The sequence below is a fragment of the Camelus ferus genome, chromosome 8 (assembly GCF_009834535.1).
Source record: "Camelus ferus isolate YT-003-E chromosome 8, BCGSAC_Cfer_1.0, whole genome shotgun sequence".
Taxonomy (NCBI): domain Eukaryota; kingdom Metazoa; phylum Chordata; class Mammalia; order Artiodactyla; family Camelidae; genus Camelus; species Camelus ferus.
This window is the reverse complement of record NC_045703.1, coordinates 30,152,848-30,179,153: the sequence shown is the minus strand read 5'-3', so window position 1 is coordinate 30,179,153 and position 26,306 is coordinate 30,152,848. Positions and strand designations below refer to the sequence as shown.

General features: G+C 50.9%; 3 protein-coding genes across 15 annotated transcripts in view; 2 read left to right on the top strand and 1 right to left on the bottom strand.

Annotated features, from left to right (window-relative positions):
• The first annotated feature begins 2,580 nt into the window (after positions 1–2,580).
• Positions 2,581–13,823, top strand: MICAL1 (microtubule associated monooxygenase, calponin and LIM domain containing 1). Of its 7 annotated transcripts, none has more exons than XM_032484655.1 (26): positions 2,581–2,820; positions 2,958–3,020; positions 4,341–4,649; positions 4,745–4,952; positions 5,218–5,322; positions 5,664–5,768; positions 5,867–6,022; positions 6,666–6,766; positions 7,453–7,710; positions 7,969–8,084; positions 8,265–8,391; positions 8,568–8,649; positions 9,218–9,365; positions 9,769–9,959; positions 10,139–10,227; positions 10,365–10,406; positions 10,598–10,672; positions 10,795–10,951; positions 11,265–11,341; positions 11,610–11,886; positions 12,005–12,105; positions 12,381–12,494; positions 12,621–12,714; positions 12,894–12,993; positions 13,104–13,177; positions 13,547–13,695. In XM_032484655.1, the coding sequence occupies exons 2-26, from the start codon at positions 3,009–3,011 to the stop codon at positions 13,693–13,695; spliced, it is 3,267 nt and encodes a 1,088-aa protein (XP_032340546.1). In that variant the 5' UTR covers positions 2,581–2,820; positions 2,958–3,008. The 7 variants fall into 7 exon arrangements, with proteins under 7 accessions (XP_032340546.1, XP_032340545.1, XP_032340547.1 ...); XM_032484654.1 differs by having other exon boundaries at positions 4,338–4,649; XM_032484656.1 differs by having other exon boundaries at positions 4,306–4,649.
• A 140-nt stretch (positions 13,824–13,963) lies between these two features.
• Positions 13,964–17,369, bottom strand: SMPD2 (sphingomyelin phosphodiesterase 2). 3 transcript variants are annotated; one of them, XM_032484675.1, is made up of 11 exons: positions 17,173–17,369; positions 16,768–16,960; positions 16,442–16,538; positions 16,263–16,339; positions 15,818–15,911; positions 15,585–15,674; positions 15,261–15,343; positions 15,004–15,136; positions 14,806–14,910; positions 14,468–14,621; positions 13,964–14,369 (listed from the first exon to the last, which is right to left on the bottom strand). In XM_032484675.1, exons 2-11 carry the CDS (start codon positions 16,815–16,817, stop codon positions 13,981–13,983), a joined length of 1,272 nt encoding a protein of 423 aa, XP_032340566.1. In that variant the 5' UTR covers positions 16,818–16,960; positions 17,173–17,369; the 3' UTR covers positions 13,964–13,980. The 3 variants fall into 3 exon arrangements, with proteins under 3 accessions (XP_032340566.1, XP_032340568.1, XP_032340567.1); XM_032484677.1 differs by lacking the exon at positions 16,768–16,960; XM_032484676.1 differs by lacking the exon at positions 14,806–14,910 and having other exon boundaries at positions 16,768–17,369.
• The window catches only part of PPIL6 (peptidylprolyl isomerase like 6), a 32,511-nt gene continuing 23,565 nt past the window's right edge, over positions 17,361–26,306 (top strand). For 4 of the 5 annotated variants that reach the window (XR_004321883.1, XM_032484679.1, XM_032484681.1 and 1 more), the window contains exons 1-3: positions 17,361–17,525; positions 20,300–20,395; positions 25,007–25,195. Coding sequence is in view for 4 of the 5 variants with exons in the window: in XM_032484679.1 (XP_032340570.1) it covers positions 17,403–17,525; positions 20,300–20,395; positions 25,007–25,195 (408 nt within the window). In the remaining variant the exon portion in view is untranslated. The remainder of the gene's footprint in view (positions 17,526–20,299; positions 20,396–25,006; positions 25,196–26,306) is intronic. The other variant, XM_032484680.1, reaches the window with a different exon arrangement.

Sequence of the window (26,306 nt, the reverse complement as noted above, 5' to 3'; positions counted from 1 at the left end):
TACTCTGTCTAATGTCTTCACGTCTGTCAGAATTCAGTGCAAGTGTCACTTCCTCACCCTCTAATCCTTCCTGACCCTCTAATCTCAGTCAAGCCACCCTTTCTTATCCATCTACAGCACTCTACACTTTGGACTTGGTAATTATTTTTACAGCAGGAGCTGTGTCTGCCTGGTCACACTGCAGGCACAGCTCCTGACCCAGAACAGTGGGTGTAGTGTTTGGACGCACTGACTTATACAGTGTAAGGCCATATACAGGACAGCTTAGATGTGTCACCTGCTAAGGATCTAGTTTCGGGCTACAGGCTTAGGAGATGAGAGATTGGGAGGTGAGGTAAGGATGGCATTGCAAGAAGACAGAACATGGTGTGGATTAGAGGAAAGGGATCCTATCTTAATGGCCCAGGTTTTTCACCTAGGCTACCACTGGCATGATTATTTGCAAAACATTGGAATGGGATTCTTTTAAAACTGACTTTTCATGTATCAGCCACTTCTTTGATTCAGTATGAATTAGCCAATGTGTTTGCACCAATATTTCTAGTTTCATATACATGTAATGTGGCTCATGTTTCAAATAAGATTCTAATTAAGAAGAGAAACATTTGTAGATAAATAATAATTTATTCTTTTAGCTTTAATAGAGGTCAATTTTTTTTTGAAGAAAGTTCCAATAGGGGGCCTAGATTGTACATTTCTTAGAATCACCAACACTTAATAATAGAATTTTAGAGTCAAAATATGTAGAAGAGGTTGAGTAACTAAACTGCCTCCGTTTAGAGATAAGATGGAAGATGGTGGTTGGTGATTTTTCAAGGTTACAGTAAGTTCGTGTGAAGCAAAGCTGGAATCTGACCAGATCTTCAAGATTACAAATCAATATATTCCCCATTGCTTTTTACTCCACTGTGTATCTTTAACATAAAGTGAAACTCCAAGTCAGCTGTTTTTTAAGCACTGATGAAGTTATTGTTCTGTGATCTTTTTTAAAGACAAGTTTCACCATCTGTCATTCAGAGAGCTACACAACACTGTGGATGTGACCCCAATTTATTGAGTCAAGGGGCAGACCCTGTTGGGCCTTTGCAAATGCACTAAGTCAGAGCAGCTGGTTATTTACCATCCGCTAATGAAAGGGAAATAAGGGTGATTCTAAAAGCCTTGTAACCTATTTGGAGTGGACTTTAGAACTCTTTTTATATGATGTATTTAAATATGGGTGTGTCTGATATTTGGCAGATTGATTTCAAGCCAAATGACTAGTCACACTCGAAAGCTAGGATGGACCCAGCTGGGAGGCTGCCCTAGTTTCCTGAGCCTAACCTGGCTGAATTCCCTGCCTCTCCAGGCAGGGAGCAGGCATTTCCCCTTCCCTGTCTCCTCTGTTCAGGCCAGGAGAAGTGAGTATACAGGTCTTTCTGGGTCTTAGTGTTTCCAAACAGAAAGCAAAGTGAGAATAAAGAGAAGGGAGAGGACACCAGCTCTTTCTGGTCCTTGGATCCCACAGAAAGGACCCACCCATTTATTTCTCTGTTTTGTCAGTGTTTCTGATGTAACAGTGTCACCCTCTCTAAACAAGAAACAGCTTCTTATAATGCCAGGCTTTCATTTGTCACGTTGGATAAACACTGGTGTGATGGAGTCCAGATAGACCTGGGTCTGGTCTGGTGAACTCCAGATAGACCACACTAGCTCTGCCACTTGCTGTGTAACTTGTTGCGGGTCGCAGAACCTCTGTGACCCTCGGTTTCCTTTTCAGTAAAATGGGACAGTAAAATGGGAAATGATCATTGAGATTAAGGTGATATTCATAGTAGACGTTCAATAAATGACAGTTGATGTTTTATAAATACTAACTAGTTGAATGACCTTGGGAAAGTGTCTTCACATTCAGCACTACTTCCTTATCAGGAATATGAGGAAGTTGATCCCCAAGGTCTCTCGAGCCCTTTTCAGCACTGACAGGTCTGTGGGTCCTTTCTCCAAGGCATCTTGATTATTGGGGGTACTAGCTTCTCACCCACACATCCCTCCCATTTCTGCCATTCTTAGTTGTCTTCTAATATTCCCATTCCCACCCCAAGACCCTCTTGTTCTCTCACTCTGCCACTGTGGAAGCTGCAGACTGCCGAGTTTCCAGGACTCGAATTTATGCCCATGCTCTCAGCCCGGGTCTAAGAGCAGACTGCTTGCAGGGGAGGCGGATCCCACGCTTGGATCCATCGTGGGGCGCTCGGGCCTTGCATCTCCCGGTAGAAGAACGCAAAGGTTCCGGCGCTGCCTACGGACCCAACAGCTTCTGCAAACTTCTTGCACAGCCCGAGCGCCGTCTCTGCCTAGTGTTCGGAGACGGAGGCGGAGTAGGCACTGCGTAATGGTGGGGTGCCTCGTCCGCCTGGGAAGGATTAGCTTTGTAGGCGCAGGCATCAGGATGGAGCCCGAGGCCGCGGGCGCGCTCTCGGGCTCTGGGCGCCTCCGACTCCTGGGTTATAGACCCCAGCCTGGCGGGGCCCGGGTCTCCGGGCCCCCAAGCGGAACGCGGCGTCTGCAGCGCCACGCCCATGGGCGGGCCCCAGGCTATCCCGAGCCGGGGATTGAGGTGTAATGAGATGCTAATGAGGCGCGAATAAATCCTCTGCAGGCCGCGCGTCCTTCACGGAAGCCCACACCCAGCCGGACACGGCGCACCCGGCGCGCAGCCCTGCAACGCCGGCTTTTGGTCCGCGCCTCCTCCACCTCCTTTCCCCCGCCCCACAACCCGCCCAGGCTGGGACGCCCGCCTGGCAGGAAGCGGCCCTTCCGGGCTCCGGAGCCCCCCGGGTAAGTTGTCCAGCTGCGGGAGCTGTGCGCCCCTTGCCCGCGGGGGCCCGGGGTGGGAGTAGGGGTGCGCTTTCGGGGAAAGGTGGCTCCGGGCGCTTGGGAATCCTGCCTGGCGGGTCCGGCCCGTCTCTCCGCAGTTACGACCTGCTCAGTCCTGCTCAGCCCAGCTCAGCACCTCTGCAGGCTTTATGGTCCAGAGTGTGAGTACCTCCCGACCCCCGCCTCCAGTAGTCAAGCTCCCTCTCCATCTTTCCAGACAGCTCCACCCCTTTGTCCTGGCGTTTCCCACTCTACTCACTTCTCTGAGGGCTTCCTCCTTCCACCACCACCCCCTCTCCACTGCTCAAGAAAGACCTTTGCCTTTCCTTACCACAGGTGACCTGTGGCGGCGATTTTAATCTCCTTCTGCCTCGGCCTGACCCGCTGGGCTCAGGCTGGGACCGGTGGGCGGTCGAGGGGGCTCAAGGGGATCAGTCCATTGGCTTCCCCCCATCAACTCCACCCACCTTTCCTAACTCCCCCGTGGGCAACCACATCCGCCATACCCTCTGATTCCTCCCGGTCCCAGCGTGAGAAGGCCCTCTCCCATACCCTTCAAGTTGCGTGGGGGCCCGAGCGAGGGAGGAGGGCACAAAGGGAGGCCTTGTCTCGGGAAATTCCTGGGAGATCATGCAGGGGATGGGGCGGGGGGGTCGATGGGGGTGGGAGAAAGCTGGGAGGAGCGAATCGTGCTGCCTTGTCGCCCCTCAACTCCTCAACGCCCGCTGGAGCAGTGACAAGTCACAGGGGAAGTATTTTGACCGCAGTGAGTCAGAAATAGACCCAACTGTGTGTCACTCAGTCAGATGCAACATCCTCAGGCTGTTTGTTAAGGTAGTTTTGGTGGTGGGAAGTGGAATCCACCGAGTTAGAAATGGTCAACCCCTCTCTCAGGAGGTAATCACGAGTGCAAAAGAGGAAAACTTTGCCCCTGGCATAACACACCCCATGGCCAGCGTGGCACTGAGTCCATCAAGGGGCACACGGCACAAGGAGGCGTGGGGTGAGATGGAACAGCATGTGTGCCCAGCTACTGGGGTTGCTGGTAGATCTGTCCTTGTCTGCACTGCAAGGAAAGCTTTCCTCCTGGGCACTTTGCCCTCTCCGCGTTTGAGAAATTCCCCATGCCCTGTTTCCAGGGCCTCAAGAAGGCAGAGTAAGAATGCCTGTCCCTTGGGCCTCAGAGATGGAATAGGGCTTGGAGCTCCCTGGACAGGAAGGCTGAGCTGGAGGCTCCCTGGCTTCCCGTGTGCCCTTTGTGCCCAGGACTGCTGATTTTTCATTTCCAAATTTGGCAAATTTCACTTGGAGTGGAGGGGTTAGCAGCTGTCTCTGGAGCAGCTGGCTGAGAGGAGCAGAGCCAATCAGGGATGGATCTGGAGCTCTCTGGGAATACCAGACTGCTTTCTTCTCCTCCCCTTCCTTTTCCCTTCCTCCTTTCTCCAGCCTCCTCCCTTCTCTTCCTTCCTTTTCTTCAGCAGCCACGTGCCTCTGCCCAGCTGCTCCCCTCTCTGGGAGCCCCCAGGGTCTCCATGGCCGCACCCACCGCCACCAACCCTGCGCATGCCCACTTTGAGAGCTTCCTGCAGGCCCAACTGTGCCAGGATGTGCTAAGCAGCTTCCAGGGGCTGTGCGGGGCCTTGGGGCTGGAGCCGGGAGGGGGGCTGCCCCAGTACCACAAGATCAAGGCCCAGCTCAACTACTGGAGCGCCAAGTCGCTGTGGGCCAAGCTGGACAAGCGAGCCAGCCAGCCTGTGTACCAGCAGGGCCGGGCCTGCACCAGCACCAAGGTGGGTACACAGTGCCTGGGATGGAGCTTGGAGAGTGGGGTAAGTCAGGGGAGGGAGGCCTGACGCCGTGCCCATATTGCCTTGTGTGTTCGCAGTGCCTAGTGGTGGGTGCGGGACCTTGCGGGCTGCGGGCTGCCGTGGAGCTGGCGATGCTCGGGGCCCACGTGGTGGTGGTGGAGAAGCGCACCAAGTTCTCTCGCCACAACGTGCTCCACCTCTGGCCCTTCACCATTCATGACCTTCGGGGACTTGGCGCCAAGAAGTTCTATGGGCGCTTTTGCACAGGCTCCCTGGACCACATCAGTGAGCACCGTGTGGTAGCCTGGAGGGGCGGGTGAGCCTGGGCTTAGAGACAGGCCAGTGAGGGCGCTGCTGGGCCAGCCAAGGGGCAGAGTGGACGACATTCACTTCAGCCAGGTAGCTTTCAGGACTCAGGTCCCTCACCTGTAAAATAGGCAGTTGGACTGAGTGATCCCTAAGACCTTCTCCTGCTCTGACAGGGGCATACCAGTGCTTGGGGAGGCTGTGGGGTCCCAGCATTCTGTTCCTAATGTCTTCTCCCTTCCAGGCATCCGGCAACTTCAGCTGCTTTTGTTGAAAGTGACATTATTGCTGGGGGTGGAAATCCACTGGGGTGTCACTTTCACCGGCCTCCAGCCCCCTCCCAAAAAAGGTGAGTACTTCTCTGAGCCTGACATCTGGCTCTGCCAAGGACATCTTGGCCTTGTGGAAGAAAAAGGGAGGGGTTGGGAATGAGCTGTCTCCCTTTCTAATAGTGTGGCCTTGTGTAAATCCCTACTGAGCTGCATTTTGAGCATCTGTAAAATGTGAAGTATTTCTTTCCTTCCCCACTTCCCATGGCTGTTGTGAAGGTATAATTTGATAGACAATGTGTCATCCCTTTCTAAACCATAAAGCCCTTTACATGTTTAATTATTTCACTGGCTTGTCCTGGGAATATGGGGGCCCCTTCAGATTTCCACGCTTTTGCACCACTCACACCCTCTGCCCCAGGGAGTGGCTGGCGTGCCCAGCTCCAGCCCAACCCCCCAGCCCAACTGACCAACTATGAATTTGATGTCCTCATCTCTGCTGCTGGAGGTAAATTCGTCCCTGAAGGTGAGTGATCTCTTCCCTTGAAGGAGCCAGCATCTTGGTTTCCTCTTGGGCTTTTTTGGGCTGTCCTTTTGCCACTCCCCACCTGTCCCCATCTCTAGGCTTCACAGTGCGAGAAATGCGTGGCAAACTGGCCATTGGCATCACAGCCAACTTTGTAAATGGGCGCACCGTGGAAGAGACGCAGGTGCCTGAAATCAGCGGCGTGGCCAGGATCTATAACCAGAGCTTCTTCCAGAGCCTGCTCAAAGCCACAGGTCAGGGCCCTGCCCACAGGGTTTCTCCTCCCCATGCCAGACTTTGGCCTGCCTCCCGCCTCTCCCTCTCAGATCTGTCCATAGTTCAAGGAATCTCATACTTTTCCATCTTTGCGGTCTTGGCAGCAAAGAACCCGTGCCCCTGGAGACTCAGCAGGTACAGCCCCAGCTGACCACCTAGTAGGACAAGTCTTAGAAATCTCTTACAAAAATGCATGGGATTTGCTCTGTGCTTCTTTATATATGCTTTACTATAGAAATGATGTAAATTCCAAATGAAAGTGGGACTTCCAGAAGACGCCCTATGTTTAGTTTGGGTTCACACTGTCATGTCCCCTGGAGTGTGCACACCCCAGTTGGAGAAGCCAGGCTGTCTTCTGCAAGCCTGTGACCACATGGTACAGGTCTCCCAGCTGCCACCCCACCCAAGTTTCTCTCTTTGCTCCACATCTTTAGGCCCCCTGGGCCTGGGACAGATAGGCCATTGTGTCACTAGAACTCATGGGCTCCTGTGGCGGTGGGCAGCCAATGCAGGCTAAGCTGTGATCCCATCTCTCGGAGGTCAAGCATGGCTGGGGTATGTGGAGAGGTGACACATAATGAGGAGGAGACACAACCCCTGAACCCTGCCCTGTCCCCACAGGCATTGATCTGGAGAACATTGTGTACTACAAGGATGATACCCACTACTTTGTGATGACAGCCAAGAAGCAGTGCCTGTTGCGGCTGGGGGTGCTGCGTCAGGTGGGGCCTGGGCCCAGGCAGAGAGGGGCAGGGTGGTGGGCCCCAGGAGACAGAGGCCAGGCCTGGGCACAGTCTCCCCCTTGATGCAGAGGGAACCCATCCTCTCTCCCCTGGGACTTGCATAGCAACCTGGCTCATATTCTGGGCTAAACACCATATACCAGCCACAAGACTATAGATGTAAGCTGCATGAGGGCAGGGGTTTTGTCTCTTTGTTTCTCTTGCTGATGATTCCCAGTACCCAGAGTGGTGCCTGGTATATAGTAAGTGTATATAAGTAAACTATTTGCTGAATGAACTAGTTGAACACCTCGTGTGCAGGTACTGTGCTGAGAGATTTATTTGCATTTTCTCACCTAATTCTCACGAGTACCTTGAGAAGTTAGGTATCTTATTTCTAAATCTCTGAGAAGCTCAGTGATTTGTCCGAATGAGTATACGGTAACAGTAATGAGACTGGGCCTTGGAGGCAGGGTGGGGCCTGAGACCCCAGCACAGGGTGAGTGTTGAGGGAAGGGCTTGAGCATGGGAGGACGTTGAAGTTGAAATTTTAGTCCTTGTTCAGCCTTCAACTGCTGTGTCATCTGGGGAAGCCCCTTCCTGGGGCCTCAGGATATGCACCTTCTACCCTAAGGGGACAGGATGGCCCAGTTTACCCTGTTGGTTCTGATCTGTTGGCCATGTAGGACTGGCCGGATACCGACCGGCTGCTTGGCAGCGCCAATGTGGTGCCCGAGGCTTTGCAGCGCTTTGCTCGAGCAGCTGCCAACTTTGCCACCCACGGCAAGCTTGGGAAGCTGGAGTTTGCCCAAGACGCCCACGGGCGGCCTGATGTCTCTGCCTTTGACTTCACAAGCATGATGCGGGCAGAGAGCTCCGCTCGGGTGCAGGAGAAGCACGGCGCCCGCCTGCTGCTGGGGCTGGTCGGGGACTGCCTGGTGGAGGTGAGGGGTCAATGTCGCTGACTGGGGAGGGAGAGGGGCTCTCTGGACTCCTTGTAAGGAAGCACAGGGGTTCTGTGGTTGAAGGAGGAAGTGGCCTCTTGGGAAGGAAGGGGTGAAAAAAGGTTTGCTTATTGTAAGGAGGAGCTGAGGGCGGCTTGGTGGGGTGAGGGCCCCTCTGCTTTGGCCCTTGGGCATCTGGGCTTGGGTACTCCTGTTGGACTCGCACTGAGCTGTTTTCCTGTCCTTCTGACCCCGCAGCCCTTCTGGCCGCTGGGCACTGGAGTGGCCCGGGGCTTCTTGGCCGCCTTTGATGCTGCCTGGATGGTGAAGCGGTGGGCAGAGGGCGTTGGGCCGCTAGAGGTGTTGGCAGAGCGGTGAGGCCTGAGTTGGGGGGTAGGGCAGGGCTGGATATAGGATAAGAGTCAGGAATAGGATCAGGGGTGCTGGGTGAGTAGATGGGGGCATAGGCAAAAGAAAGGCCTGGCAATTCTTGAGGGGTGGGTGCTGACAGTGCCCTCCCACCTGTGCCCCTGTCCCTCCCCCTCCCCCTCCAGAGAGAGCCTGTACCAGCTCCTGTCACAGACCTCCCCAGAAAATATGCACCACAATGTGGCCCAGTATGGGCTGGACCCAACCACCCGCTACCCCAACCTGAACCTCCGGGCCGTGACCCCCAATCAGGTCAGAACCCATGGTTCCCCAGACTTGCCAGGTCAGCCCCCGCCAGGTCAGGTCTTCCCTCCTGGCCGGCCCAGTCACTGCCTTTCGGGGTGAGTCCCACCCAGGCAGCCCCTCTTCCATGGGCTGAGAAGGGTGTGTGGTCAGCCTGCCTCAAGGCCTGAAAGGGGCTGCCTTAGGTACGAGACCTGTATAACGTGGAGGCCAAGGAGCCGGTTCGGAGGATCAGTGACAAGACAGACTCAGGAGAGCCGGCCACCGGTGAGCAGGCCTCCATCCAGGGCCATGTCCAAAATATTTACCAAGCAGTGAGGCACAAGCACCGAGCATCAGAATAGCTGTGGCCACCCCGCCAGCAGGGAGCAGAGTCTGGAGCACTGGTGGATAGTGGGGAGGTTGAGGGTGTCCTGGAGAGCGCAGGGGCAGCTGTCTGCCAACCTGTGTGGAAGTATTTCAGCATTTAAACCACTACTGTCACCAAGCAGCTGGATGGCAGCCATGCTGCACTATTCTCAGCCATCCTGCCCCTTCCCGCCTTGCAGACCCTAAACCTGCCTCTCCTTTTTAGCCTCTGCCCCTCAGTTCATAGCCTGCTGCCTCTATGGGGCTAGCGATGATTTCACTCCATTCATCCCCCTACTTTATTCCAAAAAAGTATTTTTTTCAAATGAAAAAATTGGGATGAAAGAGGTGCTACTGACACTGAGTGTTAGGCTGCGGCCCCCGTAGGGGTGCGTTCCCTGCCTCCCACTCCTATACAGGCCCCACACTCAGCAACTGGGCTCTGAGAGCCAGGGGGCCTTGGGCACAGCATAACCTCCTCTCCTAGGGTCAGCGGGCACCCAGGAGGAGCTGCTACGCTGGTGCCAGGAGCAGACAGCTGGGTACCCAGGTGTCCATGTCACCGACCTGTCTTCCTCCTGGGCTGACGGGCTGGCTCTGTGTGCCCTGGTGCACCGACTGCGGCCCAGCCTACTGTGAGTCAGGAATTGGGCTTGGGGGTCCCTGGCAGACCATACCTCTCTTTCATGCCCCTGCCCTGCCTCCAGGCAGGGTGGAATGGTGGGGGATCCCTGTGTAGGTGTTAGCACACCCAGCTGAGTCCCAGTGCCACCTCTTGCTAATAATCCTGCCCTAGTCACTTCACCTCCCTAGAGATGGTATTCCTGACTCTGCCTGCCCAGGAGAATCACATGCGTTCAATAGGGAAAGCTTTGTGAGTGGTAGAGGCCCCCAAGGCCAGCCTTTGTCTTTGGGAGCACGTGGGGGTAGCACAGAGAATAAATACCCTTTATGCCCTCTCCTCCCTCCTACTGTCCCTCTCCTCCCATGGGGTCAAGTTCTATTCTCCCATTGGCTTTTCTCCCCAACCCTCAACAGGGAACCCTCAGAGCTGCAGGGAGTGGGGGCTCTGGAAGCAACTTCTTGGGCGCTGAGGATGGCGGAGCACGAGCTGGGCATTACACCGGTGCTGTCTGCACAAGCAGTGGTGGCAGGGAGTGACCCACTGGGCCTCATTGCCTACCTCAGCCACTTCCACAGTGCCTTCAAGAACACACCCCACAACCCAGGTGACCTGGAGGGTAGGTGGGTGGGACAGAGATGGGGTGAGGAGATGTGGTGATGTGTGTGTGTGTGTTAAGAGACAGAGAGAGAGAGAGAGAGAGAAAGGAGAGAGCACCCTCTAACAGACAGCCTGTGAGAGGTATCTTTCCTTTCTGGGCCCACCGTCTACCCTGACTCCCTGCAGGCCCCGTCAGCCCAGGCTCCCCAGGCATTGCCGGTGCTGTACTCCTCCTTGGCAAACTGCAGAGGACCCTGCAACGGACCCGGGCCCAGGTGGAGAGTTTGAGTGGGGTTGGGCTGGACAGTGGGTTCCCTGTGGGGATTTCTGGGGTGATGGGAAGGAAGAGAATGAGGAAAGTGGAGGACTGGGGGCTCAGACCCCCAGGCTCAGAATGTAGGACTTGTTGCAGGAAAACGGGAAGGATGCTGGTGGTAAGAAGCCTCGCCTGGAGGTAAATGCTCACAGGGGCTGGACAGTCCCTTCCCATGTCCTGTCCCCCCCCCCAGGTTCTGTAACCCCCCATCCAATCTCCCTTCCTGGTCTTGCTCCCCTTCCTTCCAGTTCTTTCTATTCATCTGCACCCATACACTCCCCAGCTGAGCCTGCCCCTCTACCTCTGGGCCTGAGCACTTACCTTTTTAGGTAGAGGCTGAGACCCCAAGTACTGAGGAGCGACCTGTCCCAGAGCCCGTGACACCCCCATCTGAACACCAGGAGGTGAGAACAGGGGCTCTGTCTGCAGACAGGCCTATAAGGGCAGGGAGGGGTGTTTCAGAGGAAGGGAGGAATTTGCAGCCAGCCTTGACTGCAGCTGACCTGCAATCTGGGGGCCATTGCAGGCCGGTGCCGAGGACCTGTGTGCGCTCTGTGGGGAACACCTCTATATCCTGGAGCGCCTCTGTGCCGATGGCCGTTTCTTCCATCGGAGCTGCTTCCGCTGCCATATCTGTGAGGCCACATTGTGGCCAGGTGGCTATGGGCAGCACCCAGAAGATGGTAAGTGAGACTGGGAGGCCTCCAGAGGGACTTTGGGTCTGGCTCTGCCTGGGGGGCAGGAGCTTGAAGATGGAGGGGAAGTGGGGTGCTGGACATGAGGTAGAAACAGGCTAAAGATGACACTTTCTTCCCCTGAGCTCAGGGTCTTCTCTGTCCCCTCCAAAGCACCAAACATGGGGTTGTAAGGAATGGAGAGGGTAGTCAAAATTTACCTGCAAATGCAGTCCTTTCAGCCCCACTTTCCCTGATAATTGAGCAGCTTGGCACTGGGCTGCCTACATCTGATGCCTCCTCCCGTCTCTGACCTTCCCAGAACATTTCTACTGCCTCCAGCACCTACCCCAACCAGGCCACAAAGAGGATGGCAGTGACACAGGCCCCGAGAGTCAGGTAAAAGCTGTGAAAGTGTGTGTGAGGGGTGGGGAAGAGGGAAGGGCTCTCCAAGCCCAGCTGACTTTGCCAAGGGTAACCGAACGCTCTCTACTAGAGCATAAGTTCCACGATGGCAGGGATTTTTGTCCTGTTTCACTTATTGATGTATCCCACTGTTCAGGAAATGGCATACAGGAATGAATACCAGGGCCCACATCTGTCTAAAGGGGCAGCCTCAACCCACACTGAGCAGGTTCCTGACCAAAAGATACGGTGACTTTTCTAGGACCTTCCCACACCAGATGAGAGTAACATGCCATTAGGCCCCTCGACTCCTATGGCCCCCCAGGAGGGGACCAGTCCTGCCCTAGGCCTCAGCCAGCCCACCCGTCGCCTGATCCGCCTTTCTAGCCCGGAACGCCAGCAGTTATCCTCCCTTCATCTTACCCCTGACCCGGAAATGGAGCCTCCACCCAAGCCCCCCCGAAGCTGCTCTGCATTGGCCCACCAGGCCCTGGAGGGCAGCTTTGTGGGCTGGGGAGTACCAGCCCAGAGATCGCAAGGTAACTGCTGCCCCAGGGTGGGGATGGGGCTGGTGGTATTAGGATTCTTGGAAGGGGATGCTGGGGAATGGAAAGGGAGGTCGTGGGGATCCCAGGCCACGTCTACTTCTCTGCTCAGTTCTGGCAGCCATGGAGAATGAGGAAGAGAGTCCCTCCTCCAGTGAAGAGGAAGCAGAGGAAGAGGAAGATATGCCTTTGGATCCAGACACCACACAACAGGTTAAGTGGCAGGAACCTGGCCACCTATTCTGCCCAAGCCAGCACGCATCCACTAAATACACCCCCCCACCCTCTGCCCTGCCACAGCATGCTCCCTCCTCCAAGCCCAAATGTCTCCTAATGTCTTCTCACCCAGTTTTGACTCCTTCATGTCTCTAAGCTTCCATTTTTTCTATCAGAACTTACCCCACTTCCTGTCCAGGGTCTTTCTGGTCCCTTCCAAATGGAGCTTCCCCAGCCCCTATCCACCGCTGACTGGCCTGACCCTGCCACAGGTCCTGTGGAACTTGGCCAAGAACTCAGGCACCATGAACAATTACCCAACGTGGCGTCGGACTCTGCTGCGCCGTGCTAAGGAGGAGGAGATGAAGCGGTTCTGCAAGGCTCAGGTGGGGCCTAGGGGTTCCTGAAGTTCTGATGGGGTCAGAGTTCTGAGACTGGGCATCAGAGCTCCTCCCAGGCTCTGTTCTTGAGCAATCCACAGACTTCTGGGTCTCCTGTCCTGTACTCCTCAGGCCATCCAGCGGCGACTAAATGAGATTGAGGTGGCTCTGAGGGAGCTGGAGGCCAAGGGCACGAAGCTGGAGCTGGCCTTGAGGAGCCAGAGCAGTGAGTGAAGACAGGGGAGCGATGAGCTGGGACACCTCTGCCTCTGAGCACTGTTTAATGCCCCCAGCAACCCCCTACTCCACCCGGCTCTAGCCCACGGCAGGCTCCACTCTGCATGCCCATGACTCCTGTGACCCTGGCTGGAGGCCTCCTGACTGGCCCCCCTTTTTCCTTATCAGGTTCCCCCAAAAAGCAAAAGGCGCTATGGCTAGAACAGCTGCTGCAGCTTGTTCAGGAGAAAAACAGCCTGGTGGCTGAGGAGGCCGAGCTCATGATCACGTAAGGCGTGTCTAGGTTGGGGAGTGGGTGACAGTGGCCTATAAGCCAGGCCCCAGCCAGGTCCTTGGGCACCCCGGACACCTGTGCCTTTTCTCTTTCTGCCTCCACAGGGTACAGGAGTTGAACCTGGAGGAGAAACAGTGGCAGCTGGACCAAAAACTACGAACCTATATAAACCGGGAAGGTGGGTGGGATGTTGGGAGAGGCTGGTGTAAGCCTCATGATATCAGATACTGCCCAGGCAATGGTCCTCTAGTCTGAGTACCTCTGAGGCCGAACTGCCTCTTGAATTGGAGGAAGCCAGAGGACGGGGCTCCATGCCCTTACTCTGCACCTTCAGTGTAGTCAGAGCTGCACAATTGGGCTTTTATGCAAGATTTCCTTTGAAATGGTGCTGCTGCTAAACAATGGTAGAAAACCATTAGTGCTGATAAACCAAATTCAGACTGGGAAACAGCTGGTGTTGTAGAAGTTACACAGGCCGGGATTAGCTTGTGCCTCTCCTGCCTCCCTGCCAGTTCTCTGTTCTCTAAGCTTCCTCTCCTACGTGCAGAAATCCTGAAGACAGCTGCTGATCGGCAGGCTGAGGACCAGGTTCTGAGGCAGCTGGTGGACGTGGTGAACCAGCGAGATGCCCTCATCCGCTTCCGGGAGGAGCGCAGGCTCAGCGAGCTGGCCACAGGGTCAGGGGCCCAGGGCTAAAAGAGGGTGGGCTGCCTGTCTTATCCCGTGCAACGAAGACCACCTCACCCAAGCATGGTGCCACTCTGTTCATCTGGGCTGATTAGAAGAGGGCTTCACTGTTTATAATAAAAACGTCTCTGCCATAACGTTTTTGGCTGCCTGCAGCTGGGAGGTGGGGGAGTGTGCAGGGAGGTTGGAAGATGTGTAGGAGCCTGAAGGTCTACACTGTGACAATCACACGGACTGCTGGCCCCAGTCACTGCCTCTAAAAGGAAAAAGGCAGAGCCACAAAAGTGTCAAGCTTTATTGTTCCTCAGCTCTGTCCCCCTCCTGCCGTCCCGGTTGCAGAGCTGGCTGGGACTCTGGGCTCAGATCCTGGGCCTCCCTTGCCCTTCCTAGCACATGCTGGAGTTCAGCTCGGGCCCTACACAAGCCTTTGGCCTCCTGCACGTGGAAAAGGTAGACTGCACCTGCCCCCAGCACCAGTCCTACACTAGGGGTCCAGAGCAGTATAGCAACTTCCCTGATCCCTCCTCCAACTGCCAGGGCACACAGCAACGCCAGGAGCAGCAGACCCAGACCAATCACGTAGCCAGTGATGGTGGCCCACCAGAGAGCTTGAGCCATGCCCTGGTCCAGCTCTGTCCAGGCCTCCCTTAGCACACTGATCAATGCTGACCTCTCTGCTGGTCCTAGAACAAGACAGGGCAGTGGGGTGGGGGAGATGGTCAGAGTGGAGAGGCTGCCTTGTGGTGGGGAAGGGCCAAGGAAAAGGATGGGGATGACTCACCATGAGAATGGCTGGAGGTGTGCTGGGGGGGGCTGTGTCTCACACACAGAGTAGCCATCAGGGCTTCATGATCGGAGAGTGGGGTGCCACTGTGAGGGTCATGGCCTGTGGTAGTTTTGAAAGTCTTACAGGAGATGTATAGGCCAGAAACTGCCTAGGAAAAGGGCCAGAGAGAAACTTCTTTGTGAGGGTGTCTTCCCAAAGAATCAGCTGCTGGCTGTCCCATTCTCCAGCCATCAGTGATATAAGACTAGACTAGTTGGAAAAAGGATCAGCACAGGCTGGTGAAAGACAAAGAGACACAGTGGGTGAAGACATGTTGTGGGGAGAGGTCTGACCTTATAAAGCACATAGTCAATGCGGATGCCCAAGGGAAATTGCTCCAGCTCCCGCCGATTGACGTAGCAGTTCTCAGGTACCATTGTACAGCCTTCTTCTGAGCCCTAGGTGAATAGCTGGCTCGAGCTAGGATGTGGGGAAAGGAGGAGGGAGAGAAGCTGGGGGTGTAGGTGGGGAAATAGATAGCAGGTCCTCACCTTGAAGTCCCGGGTCTCAAGATAGGCATCACATAGCCCCGTCCACTCCTTCAGGAGGCGACAGCCCAGGTCTTTCGGGTGCAAGTTGAGATCCCCACACAACAGAACCATGTCGGCCTTCTTGGATGTGTGGCTGGAGTGACCAAGATAGTGAGGCAAGAATTCTCCCACCAGCTCTGTCCTAAAAGTGGGACCCTTGCCACTCCTCAGTCCCTGGACCCCATCCCACTTCCCCTGTCAAGCCCAGGCTCACACACTGGATGAACTGGGCCAGCTCCCAAGCTTGGGCCACACGATGTGCTAGGTAGACATCCTTCTGTCGATTGTACTCTGCATGGAGCTGAGTAAGATAGATGAGATTATGGCAGGTGAGACAGAGTCCCAGGGGCAGGGGCAAAACAAGCTTGTGTCTGTCACTTGGTATGGTGCTTCTTAAAAAATGTGTGAACCTGGACTGCTGGCCTTAGGAGATCCTGCCCAGAGACACCTCACCCCAAGGCAGCCCAGCCAGAGAAGTCCTACCTCTCCCTCCCAGGACAAGCCTGCCTGTCCCAGCCCTAAGCACTGCTGGCTTCACTCACATGGGTCACATAGGCATTGAGCACCAATCCGCTCAGATGGAGCACCAGCAGCCCCACAGCCTTCCCACAGAACCAGTCACCATGATGGATCTGCAGGCAAGAGAGGGGAGGAACTCAGGGCACTGCCATTCTCTTTCTGTCCATCCCCTATAGTCCAAGGAAGGGGACCTCCTTTACTATGTGTTAGTGGGGGGTGGGGAAGGGAGGTGGAAGAGGTCAGAGATCAGGCTCACCATGTAGGGGTAGCCATTGAGGGTGAAGACATGCTGGGTGAATTCCTGGATTGGGTGTTTGGAGAAGACACAGAGGCCACTGCCAATGATGCCGCTGAAAGCCAAGTCCTGATTAATAACCAGAAAAGCAGGGAGAGAAATACCCAGCCCCCTTCCCCTCCTTTGTCTCCCAGCTCTTATCAGCTACTTTTTTCTCTCTGTGTTGCAGGCACCAGCCTCCGAACAAAGCTCAAAGCAAAAGGCCTTGGTGGGGTGATATGACGGCCTGATAATAAAGCTAAGATGAGCTGAGGAGCTAGATTTTCCTCATTCTGCCTTCTGCTCCCACACCCAGCAGAGAAGACGCTTGGGTGAAGGAAGAGGGTACAGGAAGCATAGGGAAAGGCTGGCAGGGCCAACAGCCTCCAGATTTGAGAATAGGCTCCCAAGTGAGTCGGCTTCTCACCTCCTGAAGTAGTGTGCAGCTGGGTAGGTGGGCAACAGCTTCTGTCTCAGGTCCTGGAAGTCCTGTTCACTCCACACCTTAAGGAGCAGGTTAAAGATGCCAGGGAGAAAGCCCCGTCCCGCTTCCTCAGCCGCCCCCCACCTCCAGCCAGGGTTCCACACCGGTTCCGCTCGGCCCACCTCCTCCAGTAGAGCTAGGTCGAAGCTCTCCATGTTCAGGAAGTCTCCCAGGCGCTTCACGCGGTCAGCCCGGTGCTTGCTCAAGTAGGGAATGCCCCTGCGGACAAGAAGGGCCAGGGGAGGTGACGGCTCGGGGTGCCCTGCGCTCCAGGTACTACCGGAGCTGGGGCCAGGTGTGCGCCCTGGAGGTGCGGATGGTCCCCGCAACCCCGAGGTTGTAGGACCGAGCGGAGCCGCGGCCCGGATGTGAGCAAGGCCTTCTTCCTTTGGCTGTGTGGGAGCGAGCGGGACGGCGGCCCCAGGCCCGGGTCAGCAGACGCACTCACCAGCAGTTGAGGTTAAAGACCCTCAGTCGCAGGGTGAAGTTGGGCTTCATGGCGGGGACGCTCGGGGACGCTGGGCCTCCGCAGCGACGGCAACGGTGGGGACAGGGGCGGGCGGCACTCCTCCCGGGGCAAGGCGCAAAAGTGGTCGCACAGCCCTCCCGCTCCTAGGAGGGCCGCGGCCCCGAAGCCCGCGCTGCGGGGGACAGACTCCCGCGTTACCCCGGCAACCGGCCGGCTGGCCCCAATCGGGCCGCGCGCCAACCCGGAAAGGCGATTTGCGGCGAAATAGGGCGCTAACGGGAGGCGACGGAAGAGCCCGAGGACCCTGGGCAGGCAGGTGGTCGCAGAGGGGGCCCGGGCGGGCGGCGAGACGGGCGGAGGCACGCGGGGCGCGGGCTCCTGTACCTTCTCCCCGAAACTCGTCACTGGAGGCGGTCGCCCGCGAGTCCTTTCCCGCCTCTTTCCCGGCTCACTAGCAACAGGCTCAAAGTTGAGGAAAAGCCGGGCCTTCGCCGCCCTCCTCGCCCCTCGGCCCGCCCCTCGGCCCCTCCTCCTTGACGGCGGCGGGGGCGGGGCAGCGCGGTTACCCCGGCGACGCGCACTGTTTGTGGTCGGAGGAGTCTTCGCGCGCCGCCATGGCGAGCACACAGCAATCGGCCCCGTGCAGCTCGCAGTCGCCGCCCGAGCAGCCGCTGCAGGTGAAGGTAGTGGGGCTCTTCAAAAGTTCCAGCTTTCAGATTGCGAAGAGCGCCGCTGAGGTAACCGTGAAGAAACCACAAATGCGGGCTGCCCTTCCCGCTTCCGGGTTTTTCGCCTTCCGGTAGCGGGAGTAGCTGTTCAGGGAGGCGGTCCCGGCTGAGGTGGGCTACTTCTCGGTGGATCCGAGCGGGAACAAGTGCCGGTCCGGGCGGGAGTTTCCCCTTCGAGAAGGGCTACCTTTAAAGGGCTTTCCGAGCAAAGGAAGCACAAAAACCTTCGTGGGAATAAAAGTGATTCCTCCCTCTACATTACCACAGATTTTATTCCACATTAATTTTTAATTAAAATTATAGATTTTACAACTTCTTGGGAAAAAATGTTGCCATATAACTAGCTGATTTTTTTTTTTTTTTACAAACTCCCTCCTCAAGTAGTTTTTGAAAACTATTCATTTGGGAGGGTTTTTTTCCTTTAAATTTCCCATAGCAGCCACCGCATTATAATCGAATAGGTGCTTAAAAGAGTTAAGGAAAAACACTTTAACGGGAAGAATTTGGCCAGGTCAGTAATGCTGCAGCACACTTATAACCCTAATGCTGGAAAAATGCAGAAATGTATGAAATGTTGAAATGTAGAATTCAGCACGTCTTTGGGGTTTGCTACAGCAATGGGACTGTAAGATTGTGCCAAGCTTCTCTCCTTCAAAACCCTACCAGATTCCAGGAAAATGCCTTATTCATGTTCGTATCTCCCAAAGTACCCAGCTGGATACTTGACACAAAATGTTCCCAAATAGAAGAAATCTTAAGAAATTCCTATCCTCTTGCCTGTCTAAGTTCACAGAGTTAAAGTTTGTATTTATATAAACTCAGGAAATAGTAACTAATTTGTGAAGTAGATAAAGGATAAAGCTTACATCAAAATGGAGAGAACAAGTGTTCAGTCTGTGAAAAGGATACATGGATCATCAAAAAAAGTAGAAATTATGGACTGTGTTAGCTAGGCTGATAGGATCAGCAAAGTTTTAAGACCCAGGTTGTTTAATGAGTTTAAGGGATTTTTTTTTTTTTTGTCTTTTGTTTTTCTTAGCTCCTTTTCTGAAGGCACATGTTCTTCTCCACACTGTAGAGATCTTGGCAAATTTTTTTCTGTAAAGTCGTCTACATAAAAAATTATTACGCCTTCGGGGCCGTAGGCTCTTAGTCACTACTCAACTCTGCCCTTGTGCAAAAGCAGCTATAGACAGTATATAAATGAACGGTGGTTTTCCAATAAAAATTTATTATGGACACTGAAATTTGACTTGCATGTAACTTCACATGACATGAAATAATGTTTCTCATGATTTTTTTCAACTGTTTAAAACTCTAAAAATTATTCTTAGCTCTCAAGTCTTACAAAAACAGGCAGTGGTCCAGATGTGACTTGCTGGCCACAGCTCACCAACCCCTGTTGCAGAGGACATTAGGTTAAGAAAACAATTAGTAATGTTAATTTTCACTTTCTTAAGCTTTTGCCTACTATACCTCTGTTTGAATATGAAAACGTATCAGTGTCACATCAGTTCTTAGTAAAGGATCCTTGAATATATTCCCAACATGATCATTTGTGAGCAATCCCTGATGCCTTAATTAACTGACAAAGATTTAGATTTATAGGGTAAGTATTACATATATTCTAATTTGGATGTAGTCCATTCTGAAACAGACACTATATTATGAAGAAAGTATGATTAAGTAGCCTTAATTTCAAAACTATTGGGCTTATTAGTTTTTATGCCAAGTAGTCCCTCAGTGAGAAACAGCAGTCATCCTGCATGACCAGCTGAGACAGAGCACAGACACTGGAATTGAGAAAAAGGACACATCAGCTGTGGGTTGGCTACAGCAGTCTAAGAAGGAAACGGCCAGATTGCTGTTGCCCTGTTCTGCTACCCCTGGTCCCCAGGCAGGGTACACTCACATCCTGCCTTTTTCCCCTTTGGAATATTCATCCTTGATGAAGTGTGCCAGGCCAGTGTCCTCTTAGACCACGACAGAAGCAGCCAGCTGACACTTCCCTGTTGGCCTGTTTACTCTCATACCTGCTCAGGAAAGTGAGGCCTCACTACTATTGCCTCAGCTGCCTTCTCTTGCTTTAGGAGGAGGCAAAGTGGAACATATCAGGAACCAAAACTTTTTTTTGGTCAGAAATTGTTAACCAGTAAGAATTTTCTCAGATTCACACAGACAAAACAAAATATGTTAAATCAATACGTGCTCAATATCTAGACCAAAACATATTTAATATTTACTTCTCTTTTTCCCAAGGGGTAGAGCACAACAATATCATTTTGGTCATTCTGTCATCCTTTTGGTCATATGTCAGTGAATTAAAGCAATAAATTTCTTCAAAACATTTTGTCAAAAGTATCCAGAGATCTACTGAGGTTTAGTAAGAGCGTAATTTAGGGAAAAACTAATCCTAAAAGAACATGGTAGATCACAAAACTGTTGGCATAAACTCATTTTTTTTCATTTGTTTATTCTTTTGTTATGTGAGGATGGTCCACTATGTGCCAGATCTTGAGGCCAGTGGGATACTAAGACATCCTCTTTGTCCTCAAGGAACTTATTCTCTCCAGATCAGAGACAAATAAGTGTGGTCTGGGGAGGGACTTAATGGAGGGAAGCAGAGGGGCTTCTGGGAGCTGGCAAGGGGCATCTAAGACTGTGAGAGCTGGGTGTATGTTGTATAAAATTTTCTGGAGATACTATAAAAATGGGGGTGGGGTAGTGATTTCTACTTTAAAAGAGAACCTACTCTAAAATAATTATTCTATTTTGAAACATAGAATTTGAAGAGTAATTATCCATCCACATTTGAAGATCCTATAATAATTCCTGTTCAAGAATTTGCATGGGATCAATATCTACAGGAGAAGAAAAGGGTAAAGGATATTTGGGGTGTGGGAAATAAGCGAAGTTTTGCCTGAATTATTTACTTATGCATTGTTTTGGAAAAACTGAAGCAGTCGTTTTAATGCAACTAGATTTTATTTCTCTAAATTAGGCACTTTTCCTCTATTAATTCAATCATTTAGCAGGCTGATTTTAAGAAAAAGTAATACATTTAGAGGATTTTCTTTTGGAAGGCATGTGATAAAGGTAAGTTTTAAACTCTCAGTGCTGCAGTTTACCCCTGCTGATGCAGATATAGCATGGGAGCTTGCTTGTGTGGGGCTGTTGCCTAGGAGAGCTCTGATGGCAGGCACCAAGTTCCCACAGGGTTGCCTTGTAGGAAGCTTCAAGCCTGCCTTCTCCCCTCTGACAGTACCCTTGGAGAACCCCAGACCCTAAGACTAGCAGAGTTTGTCCAAGCATGGCTGATTGATTTCCTCTTAGGTGCCAACCTGATTAGTTGGTAGTGCTGCCTGGAGTATGTGATAAGAAGGATTCTAAGGTGGCATCCTGGCTCAGATATATCTCAGAGGACAGGCTGGAATGAATACACAAGAATATCCTGCTTGTCACCTCTGGCCCAGTCCTATAGAGAGTCCCAGTCCAGGTTTCCTTACCCTGCCCCATCTCCCAGTGGCTGATGAAATCCCATTTCCCCTGACCAGAGCAGTTTTGATTGTTCTGTGCTTGGTTGCACAAGGACGTCTTGTGACCTTGTGATTATCATGCAGATAATGTTGCTTTATGTGACCACTTCACTCTCTGCTCAGTCACATGAACGGCGCAAGACTGAGTCAAGGGTAACGTTTGTTAGTCTCTTACCATTTTCATAGCCATAATACATTTGCATTGGAATTCAGATAGAACCATAGCAAACACTTACATATGGCACTTATTATATGCCAGACACGATTCTAATGGCTTCTATAAATACTGACTCTAACCCTTATAACAACTGGGGTGGCCAAGGGTACTGGTTTTCCTGAATCTGAGAGGTTTGCTGGGATGCAGGAATTTTAATGCTAAAGCTGAGATAACCCTGGGCAAACAATGGTGGTTGGGCACTCTATCGTAAAACAATATGTTTCTTAATTTTTTCATCAAACTTCCTCTACTACTTATTGTATCATGCTCTCTACCTGCAGGACAGCCATGATTTCACACTTTGTGGTCTGTACCCATTCCCCTTACATACTCCCACCGTACTCTGAAAGATTGGTGTGCATTCCATTCCACAATTTCCATCCCTTGTCAGCCTGGGTTACTGACCTTGAGATGGTTTGTGTTCTCTTCCTCCTGTTTTTCTTATGGGGCCTGAATGAGGCTTCCCAGATAATCACTGCTGCCTCTTCCCACATGTTCTTTACTCCTTATCTTTCCCTTCTTCCCTTCCCCACCCTCATCTCCTGTACACTTGCCACCTTAATCTCTTCCTCCTTTTCAGGCCAGTTTTTTGTCCTCCTTCTATATAAGCATTGTCTTATGGCATATGTAGTGCATCTTTGCACATTAGAGGTTAGATCTGAGGTGGCCTTATGCTTCAGCAGATTGTAATACCACACCTGAGGGATGGCTTCAGAGCCTTTCAGAAAGCCTTTCTTCCCACTCCAAAAAAGGCAGCGTCTTACATGTTAGTGCTAGAAAGCCCTAAAAAACAATAAGGTCCAGCCCACTGTCTTGAGGCAGGTGAGGAGGGCTTCTCATATACAGAAGACACACAGACAAGGCATTTAATCTTCAGCTTCCAAGCCAAACACAAGGCCTCTGCACACAGCACCCTATAAGCAAATGAAACTAGACTAAGCACAGAGGAAAAGAAAAAGAAGTATCTTGGTTGGATAATAAACTATATGGTTATGGATGCCTCATTCCACCTTTGATTTTCTGCTGACCCTATTATTTTACAACCCAGGAATATCTCAAGGATCTGGGAAACATCTGTTTGAAATGTTATCAAAGGAAATAGCACTCCCATCTCCCAGTCTCTGAGAGTATGAGTCTAACTTTGGTGGCTTGTTCTACAAGTTGATAAAACTACCTCCTGTCAAAAAGGATTGGTGCAGCCACTGTGGAGGACAGTACAGAGGTTCCTTAAAAAACTAAAAATAGACTTCCCACCATGTGATCCAGCAATCCCACTCATGGGCATATACCTGGAGAAAAATAAAATTAAAAAAGACACATGCTCACCAATGTTCACAGCAACACTATTTACAATAGTCAAGACATGGAAACAACCCAAATATCCACCAACAGATGACTGAATGAAGGAGATGTGATACATATATACAACGGAATACTACTCAGCCATAAAAAAGAATAAAATAATACCATTTGCAGCAACATGGATGTACCTGAAAATCGTCATTCTAAGTGAAGTGGGCTGGAAAAAGAAAGAAAAATGCCATATGTTATCACTTATATGTGGAATCTGAAAAAAAAAAAAAAGACAACCTACAGGATGGGATACTTGCAAACAATGTGACTGACAAGGGATTAATTTCCAAAATATACCAACAATTCATATAGCTCAATATTTAAAAAAACCCAAACAACCCAATCAAAAAAATGGGCAGAAGACCTAAATAGACATTGCACCAAAGAAGACATACTGATGGCCAATAGGCACATGAAAAGGTGCTCAACATTGCTAATTAATAGAGAAATGCAAATCAAAACTACAATTAGGTGTCACTTCACACCAGTCAGAATGGCCATCATCACATAAATTCTGAAGAGGATGTGGAGAAAAGGGAACCTTCCTACATTGTTGTTGGAGATGTAAATTGGTGCAGCCACTATGAAGAACAGTATGGGGGTTCCTTAAAAAACAAGAAATAGAGTTACCATTTGATCCAGCAATCTCACTCCTGGGCATATATCTGGAAAAGACAAAAACTCTTAATTTGAAAAGATACATGCACCCCAACATTCACAGCAGCATTATTTACAAGAGCCAAGACATGGAAGCAACCTAAATGGTCAACGGCAGATAAATGGATAAAGAAGGTGGAATACCACTCAGCCATAAAAAAGAATGAAATAATGCCATTTGCAGGAACATGGATAGATGTAGAGATTATCATACTAAGTGAAGTATGTCAGAGAAAAACAAATACCATATGATATCACTTATATGTGGAATTGTAAAGAAGTGATACAAATGAATTTCTTTACAAAATAGAAACAGACTCACAGATGTAGAAAACAAACTATGGTTACCAAAGGGGGAAGGTAGGGAGGGATAAATTAGGAGTTTGGGATTAGCAGATACACGCTACTATATACAAAATAGACAAACAGCAAGGACCTACTGTATAGTACAGGGAACTAAATTCAGTATCTTATAATAACCTAAAATGGGAAAGAATCTGAAAAAGAATAGGTATTTGTATATATATGTATAACTGAACCACTTTACACCTGAAACTAACATAGCGCTGTAAATCAACTATACTTCAATAAAAAAAAATCATCTTCAGCCTCTAAATAAAGTGTACCTGCTATTGCATTGCTCCCACCAGGCTAACTAAAATGTCCATAACTAAACTTCTCCCCTTTTTAAAGTTCTATGTCCTATAAAATGTGAGAACCCTGATAAATTTAAACTGACCCATAACTTTCTCTGTGGTTGAAAGTTCAGCATGATGAAGTTTAGGAAGTGAGGAATCAGACGTGAGCTTCTCCTGAGAGAGGAGCCAGGAATGGAGCATGCTGGCAGCTGAAGGTAAACTGTTTCTCAGCCCCACACTTCTCTAGGTACAGTCTCCAGACCAGCAGCGGCAGACCTCCTGGGATTTTGTTAGAAATGCAAATGGTCAGACCCCATCCCAGAATCAGAAGCTCCTGGTGGGACTCAGGAACCTGTAATTCTGACTACACACTAAAACTGGAGAACAGCTGTCCCAGATGATGCATGGTTTTGCCAGGACTGGCACTAGGTGATAATAAACCAGATCTCCCTAAGGAGGGGACATTATTCAGTGGCCATGCTCTGGGATTTCAGAGGTTGGCCATCAATGTTGTGTGGATGAAAACACTAATGCACTTCATTTTGAGGGGCTTAGACTTAAAAGTGTTGACAAAAGTGAATTCTCTTCCTCAGTGCCTTGGGTGTGCCCCTGGAAAACCCTACTGGCCTGAGGAGGCATTTCCTCACCTGTTCTGATTTCCCTCCATTAAAAAGCACTTTTTCAATCCTTGGCATTGAAAACCATGTCTTACTTAGGACCCCAAACCAAGTATGCACACCGTAAAATATGCTCCAGAAATGAAGCTAGAGGACTGCATTTTCTTGTCAAATTAATATAGCAAGTATGCTATGCATACACAGATTTTTATTACCAGATTACCATCTATTTTCTAAGGTGGTACCATTTTAAAGATCACTTTTAGGTCATTCTTTGATTCCAGCAATGTCAGTTTCTTGAAAATGTTCTTAAATCCCTTTTGAGAGTAAAATTCTGAAAGATGGCAAAAAATACATTTTTAATAGATTCAGTCCTATGTTTGATCCCAAGCTCTGACTTACAGGTTAAGCAAGGTTTTTTGGTTTTCGTTTTTTTCCCCCATTACATTTTTCTGGTCCTTTTCCTTTACAGGAACTTAAGAATGAAATCTGGGAATATTCTGCCTATGTGATGTGTTTTATTAATGATCAGCTCCTCGGCAATGCCCTTGATCTTCAGAAATGGGCCCACAAGGTGTGGAATATAGTTGATTTTAAGTCCCCTGCACTTTATGAAGCACTTACAATGGATTATTCTGCCAAATTCTTAAGAGACACCAAGGCAAGTTATACTCATTTTTAAAGAAAAATAGTGGAATCTTTGAGCACGTATATTGATTCAGCATTAATTACTGATAACCTGGCAAAGGGACTATGGAAAAGGAGAAGACTAGGTTTTAGGTTTTCAATGACCTTATGATCCAGTTGCAAAGGATTATAATCCAGCAGGTGGTGTGTAAAGCAGCAGGCAGACAGCACAAGGAGAAGCACATCCCTGTTCAAACATTTCTACTTCCCATCAGAAGCTTATAATGCATGAATTATCACCCATTTTAAAATATAAAGACCCTCCCCCACCTCAGAGAAGGTTAAGCCTATCCTTCATTCACCTTTCGTATGAAATATTGAAATTAATACATTCTAACACCTAAGTGAGTTTGCATTCTCTTTCTAACACTAAGAGAATGGAAAGTTTGAGAAGAAAGGTGACATTTTAAAGCATGACATAGTTGGGGAGAGCAGGACTAGACAAGCTGTGGCATTGGGGAGGTTTCCAATGGTAGAGGACAGTCATGAAGCTTGAGGTCCAGAGGGCAAGAGACAGACATCAGGGTGGAATGGCAACAGAGGGGAAAGTATTTTGTAATTTTGCTCAGAAACCTTGTTGTAGCAACGGCTACCACGTGCTGAAAATCGTTTCAGGCCCACGATGGCCTGTGCTCACAGAAAGACCCAGTGCTAGAGCTGTATAAAGGCAAACACTTGCCTTGTTCATCCTTCTTTAACCACTGCCTCAAACAAGAGTCTGAAATGTCAGAGGTGCTCAATGCACTGAGGAAATGCTGGAAACTCTGGGGAGGAAATTAACATTGGGAAAATGAGAGGGTCAGTCAGGATTCTTGGTGCCAAAAATACCAAGCTGTTCTGATTAACTGGAAGAGGAAAAGTATGTATTAAAAGGTTGTTGGTAACCTCACAATTGACAGGAAAGCTGGAGAACCAGCTCTGGAAAGCAGGCAGGAACCAGGGGAGGCCTGGAAGCAGAAAAACGACCGGAGGCACACCCCAGGCTTATGGAGGCAGGACACTGCTGTGGTGTCTGCTAGCCCTGGGTTCACAATGCCGCCTTCACCAAGCGTAACTTCTCAGCTCTCTTGGGTCTTCGTCACTCC